This window comes from Homalodisca vitripennis, chromosome 2 (assembly GCF_021130785.1).
Source record: "Homalodisca vitripennis isolate AUS2020 chromosome 2, UT_GWSS_2.1, whole genome shotgun sequence".
Classification (NCBI taxonomy): domain Eukaryota; kingdom Metazoa; phylum Arthropoda; class Insecta; order Hemiptera; family Cicadellidae; genus Homalodisca; species Homalodisca vitripennis.
This window is the reverse complement of record NC_060208.1, coordinates 53,873,159-53,879,158: the sequence shown is the minus strand read 5'-3', so window position 1 is coordinate 53,879,158 and position 6,000 is coordinate 53,873,159. Positions and strand designations below refer to the sequence as shown.

Here is a 6,000-nt window from a genome sequence, read left to right as displayed (position 1 = left end):
ATTGGTCTCACGAGGCTAACTGGACTCTCTTGAGAATTGTTCGAAGGATGGCACAATTTTCTGATTTCTAATCCAACAAACCAGATTGGGTGGTAAGAATCTTACTCGAAAGGAGTGAGTCTTTTTAACCAATTACATATGAGTGGCTTAAAATCCAGATGGGGAATAACTCGATCCACCATGTGATTGTGGAGTATATATTGCCCTCTTTATATATTATTGGTTGTTTCAACACACAAACTACTTAGCTAAATAAAAATTTTAAAACAATCTGCTTAAAAATTATCAACAGCGATTTCCTAAAAATTTGGCTTGTGTAATACAAACCTTTTCCAACAACTCTTTGAATTACTTAGAACATCTCCGAAATGTAACACCTTCATGCGCAGCAGAGATGGTTTTAGGAACAAAAATGAAACATTTGGCAAGAATCTGTACAAAAATGCTAAGTGTATTGTTAACATATTATACAATGGTTATTTGTTACGTTGAGACTCTGGTCAGTTCCCGCTCCTGCTGCAGTTGGCGTTTGATAGCTTTCAACTCCATCTCCTCGTAATGTTCAGCAAACATCAGTTTCAGAGCAGAGTACATAAGAGGCAACTTGGGCAGGTCACTCAGGCGCACCTAAACAAATATTGCAGTTACATTTAATTTATTTTTATTAATTGCTTAGCTGATTGACTGAGAGTTCATGAAGCCTATCACTCAAGGGGCTGGAAATATTTAATTTCTATCTGTCTGCACGATATCTCGAGAACAAACTGACCTATAGACTTGAAATTTTGTATCAAGCTTCACTTTTATACAGACAACATAATATGGAATGCAAGTCACTCCATGGGATTTGGCTGAACCTTAGCAAACTTTTTACATCAGTCTTATGGGTAATTATGATGACAATAAAAATATCACAGAACAAATAGATTTGTAAGAAAAACTTAGTGCAATCATATAACATTTTAACATGACATAATAACACATGTAGCCTAACTATCTGCAAGATATCTTGAGAAATATTATTGCATTTGTTGACTTGAAATTTTGTGTGAATAAGTTTGATTATGGTTCTTACATGGGGTTTGGCTGAGTGTCATTGAAACCTATTACTCAGTAGGCTGGCACAATTATTTTCTGTCTGCCTGGGGATGGTAAAAATGTATTTTCTGTATGACTGTCTGTTCACATGATGTCTCGAGGATGAAGTGAACAGACTTGAACTTTTGCATATAACGCCAGCAAAGCCTGATACAATAAATGTAGCCTGGAGTACTCCTTTGAAATAAAAATAATAAAGAAATTATTGTTTTACATAATATTCAGTCTTATTTATTAATATTTAGTCTCATAACACAATTTTATTAATGGTTTCAAATAATTAGTTTATAAATTAATCGTAGCATGAAAAATGGAGAGAAGAATCAAATGATACAGGTATTGTGACTATTCCCGAGATTTACATATTTTTATTGTAAAGTATAGCAGTTTTACAACTATTGTGAGCAGTGTTTTCATTACCAAAGTAGAAACAAGTAGAGATATTATATAAGATAAGTTAACTAAAGAGTTCTTGACTACCTTTAAAACCATGGGAGCAGATGATTAGAATCAAATGCATTTCCTAAAACTGTTCAAAAGTCTTACAGTTCTAAAATAGAGATTGACAAATACTGGTAATGGATAAATGCTAAGTGCTCCTGAAATTGAAGGGATAGATCTCTAGAGCCAAAACCGTTTTCTCACAACTGTTTTAGATGTTCAGATCCATGCATTTTATTAAAATTACAATGACATGGAATGGATGTTAACTAAGGACAATCTAAACACATGTTTTGGAACTAAAGGATAAAAACCATTTTCCACTCTAATATTATGAAATGTAATCTTTTTCTATGGAGAGTTAATGAGTTTACAGATTTTCATTTGATAAAAATAGAAATAAAAATTTATGAAAGAAATGTTAAGTAAGAATGTCTATCTAGCACTTCTAATGGAGCTCCAAGGACAAGCATTTTTCCACACTAATGTCTTGTAGTCCATGATGAAGGCACTAGAAGAACTTGTTCACTATGACTCACAAAACACTAATTGAGACAGCTTAAAGCAGTAGAAATAAGAACTGATTTGTCAATGAGTTTCAGAAAGACAACAGAAAAGTAAAACAAAACAAAATTGTATAGTGACACACCTGCATGTTGTCAAAGGCAATCCCAACATTGGCGGTGAAGCTGTCGCTGAAGATGGGCACTTTAGCGTACCGTTGGCTGAAGTGTGTGAGGAGAGTAAAGCGGGCAGCCATCTGTCGCCCAACCTGTACGGCTTGGCTTGTAGTAGAGTGCATCTTCAGCCTTGCTTCGCCCTCCAAGTCATCCTCCATTGTAGCCTCATGAATCAGCAAATCACTGTCCTTACCTATCAACAGAGCATAGTTGTTTCATAATTTTTGTAAAAGAACATCAAAAGAATCATGTTCGCACTTAAAAAAAATGAAGTGCATGACAATTACCAAACAATAAGTTTAAAGGCTTAAATTTGTAAACAAATCTTGAAAACACTACATCAATCAGTTGTAATTTTTGCATTAGTTTAATTCAGTTTCAAAATTCTGTCATGTAGTTTATATAGGTATTGTCAGTATGTGAGTATGTGAAACTTTGCTCTGTTATATAAAACTAACAAGAAAGTAAGTAAGCTTTGTGTCCATCAACCACATATGTATTTTCACTTGGTTGAAATTGAAAGAACGTATTTAGACTTAGTTTGTTATTAGTAAACTGTTTTTTAATTGAACTGTATTGAAATAAAATCTGTATCTGATATATGCCTACTTCTATTTCACATAGCATAGAATTTATGCCTACTTAAAATATCATAGGACACCATTCTATTAGATCATAAATGATTTCACTAACAAAACCTACGGAATTTAAGATTCCTCCACATTGGTTTAAAATATAATCTCAAATTGTGGAGTTGTTCAATTAAAAATATGTATAATGTAAAGAGATTCAATTTAGTATTTGATTGGTAAGCTATTTATACCCTCTGAATTCAGAGCCTCACATAATTTCTCTCCAAAGTTAAAGACCAACTATTCGGTTATGGATCAGAAGATTGGAATATTTTTCAGTCACTATTACTTTATATCTATATTATGAACTTTGCCTAAAATTGTTAAAATTTAATTTAATTTATTTATTTTAATTTGTTTTGTTTTGTTTAATTTATGTGTTGCCTAATTTTGTTAAAATTTATATGCCTATGACGTCCCTATTATTTGGCAGGAAATTGCATGTAAAGCCACAGGCTAGTATACTTATAAACTTTTATAAAATAATTTTACTTTTTTTAGATAAGTTTTTTGGAAGACAAACCTGAAAAAACAACCATGGTGTTATTGGACTAGTATGCAACACACCTTTTTCCATTCAAACACACATAAATTTTTGTTTTCATAAAAATAAAATTACAAAAGAAACAACATTTCTGAGGAAATATCTAATCTAAAACTTTTTAAGAGGTACAAAATAGTTAAAAAAACATACTGTTATGTATAAACTATTCATTTTTAGCAAAATATAAATGCATGCGACTGTCAAAAACTAATTCATCAAAGGAGATAAAATATTCCAACATCAAAGTTTATAATTTTCTAGTTCAATACATAACATAGTTTTAGACAATTTTAAATTATAATATAAGATGATGAATCTTTAACTTTTAATAGGCACTAGTTTGTTAAAGAAAGCAGAAATATAGTAGTGGTAAGAATTTATATCACAAAGTGCTGGAGGTAAACTCATCATTCACAAAATGTTTTCATTAAAAATAGATTAGTACCTTTTTAAAATGTCACTATTGCATCACAAATTGACTGTATAGCCATGTCCAGTGTTAACAATTAATCTATCGTCCTATTGTGTTGTAAAATCAAGATTACTGTGATCAGCAAGTTTCCTGTGAGTTGAAAAGCAGATAAAAACAAACTCACCCAGCTTGATGAGGTCATCACTAGGCATTGTGTCCCCGGAGTATGTGATCTTCCAACCATCAGGATGTGTTAGGGCAATGCCAAACGCGTTAGGGCAATGCTTGACATAACATGTCTGGACTTGTGTCAAACCCACGGACTCCAGTAGCTGACTCATGGTAGCGTCTTCTAATGTGCAGTCGTTGTATAGCTACATCAGGAGAGAGATATCACTAACATTCAGCACATAAGATATTTTCATTATTCCAGACACTTTCTTTTTAACCTATTAACTAGTAATCACTTCATATGAAATGGCATAAAATCTACCATAAACGAGTACAAACTTTTGCATATTACATATGAATAGAGTAAGAACTTTTTATCATAGTTGTTTTAAATATCTAAAAGAGTTTTTTTTTTTTTTGTTAGCCATAAACACATTCTAAATAAGAAGCAGTAGCGTAGCCAGAAATTTCGTTCGGGGGGGGTCCGAAACCGGGGGATCCGGGGGATGTTTTGTGTGTTATTTGCCAATGAATTCACTGGTAAAAGGTAAATACCAAAAATATGGAGCTTTAGTAACTACGTCTTATAGAAAGTGGAAAGATGTAATAGGAAAATTAAACTCTCACAGCAACTCTAGTACCACAAATTTTCTTGTATAGCTACAGAAACTTTACGAAGTTCGATTCTGGGCCGAGTAGAAGGCAACCAAAGTGATGTTGGATTCACTGGATAAGAAAGAAAAAAGAACAAAACAGACCTTCACTTAAGCGTATAATTGACTCAAATATATTTTGTGAAGAAAATGAAATACCCCTTCGGGGGATATTGGCCACTGACGGCCGAAAACCCTTTAGAAAAGAAGGGCGATTTTCGAGCGTTGCTCGGGTACAGATCAAACTAACGGTCGGAAAATGCACCGGAAAAAAACTCTACTGATTAGAAGTTCGGGCACTTTGACTTTGGATTTCATTGATTGAGGTATTTATGAATGATTTATAATGACAATTTTTTTGTATCATTACACTGTAGACGAGCATATAATTATCGGAAAAAATCACTTTCGGTCGGAATAATAAAATACACCTGAAAACCTCTAATGATTAGAACTTCAACTACTTCGGACTTCGTTATTGAGGTAAACGTGGTATTTTGATTGAGTTAGGACGACGAGTTTATTGTTATCATTAAACTGTACTCGACTACCTATATAATTGTCGAGAAAAAATCACTTCCGGTCGGTAAATACCGAAGAAAAAAGCTCTCTACTGATTCGTTTTGACGATTTTGGATTTCACTGGTTGAGTGGTTGAGGTAAAAGTAGTACTTATAATTATGTCTAGGACATTGATTTTAGAGATTAATTCAACGCTAACTTAATAAATATATAATTATCGAGAAAAAAAATAATCACTTCCGATTCGGGAATATACTAAGGAAAATGAAATAATACCTGTCAGTGAAATCCAAAGTAGTCGGAACTTCTTATCAGTAGAGTTTTTCCGGGTGTATTAGCGATTTTTAAAATTTTTCTTTGATAATTATATAGGTATTAGTCGGCGTTCAATTGATACCTAAAATCAATGTTTTAACATAATTCTAAGTACCACTTTTATCTCAACTACTCAACCAGTGAAATCCAAAATCGTCAAAATCTGAATCAGTAGAGCTTTTCCTAGGTATATTCCGACCGGAGGTAATTAATAATACTTTTTATTGTGTCAACAATTATAAAAAATTGCATACAATCGTCAAATTAAATTATTTTAGAAATATGTATATCTATTTTAAATTGCCCCCATTCATACCCGTTCATACACAGTCCACACTCATTCCTAAGACTCATACATACTTACAGCCATACGTTTAAAACTCTTCTAAAATTTACCACCAGAAATAGAGGATGATCGAATTACTTTAAATTTTCATCCCAGCGGCTCATCATAAAACTCTTCCACCGAATAAAACACCCTCGACACCAAAAAGTGTCTCAATCGAGCTTTAAATTTTGTTGGTTCATTCAA

General features: G+C 32.7%; 1 protein-coding gene across 1 annotated transcript in view; it reads right to left on the bottom strand.

Moving 5' to 3' along the window:
• Positions 1–430: 430 nt before the first annotated feature.
• The window catches only part of LOC124353954 (ribonuclease Z, mitochondrial), a 34,054-nt gene continuing 28,484 nt past the window's right edge, over positions 431–6,000 (bottom strand). The window contains exons 11-13 of the mRNA XM_046804039.1: positions 3,992–4,181; positions 2,189–2,412; positions 431–627 (exon numbers count right to left, since the gene is read on the bottom strand). Coding sequence (XP_046659995.1) covers positions 484–627; positions 2,189–2,412; positions 3,992–4,181 — 558 coding nt within the window. The 3' untranslated portion in view covers positions 431–483. The remainder of the gene's footprint in view (positions 628–2,188; positions 2,413–3,991; positions 4,182–6,000) is intronic.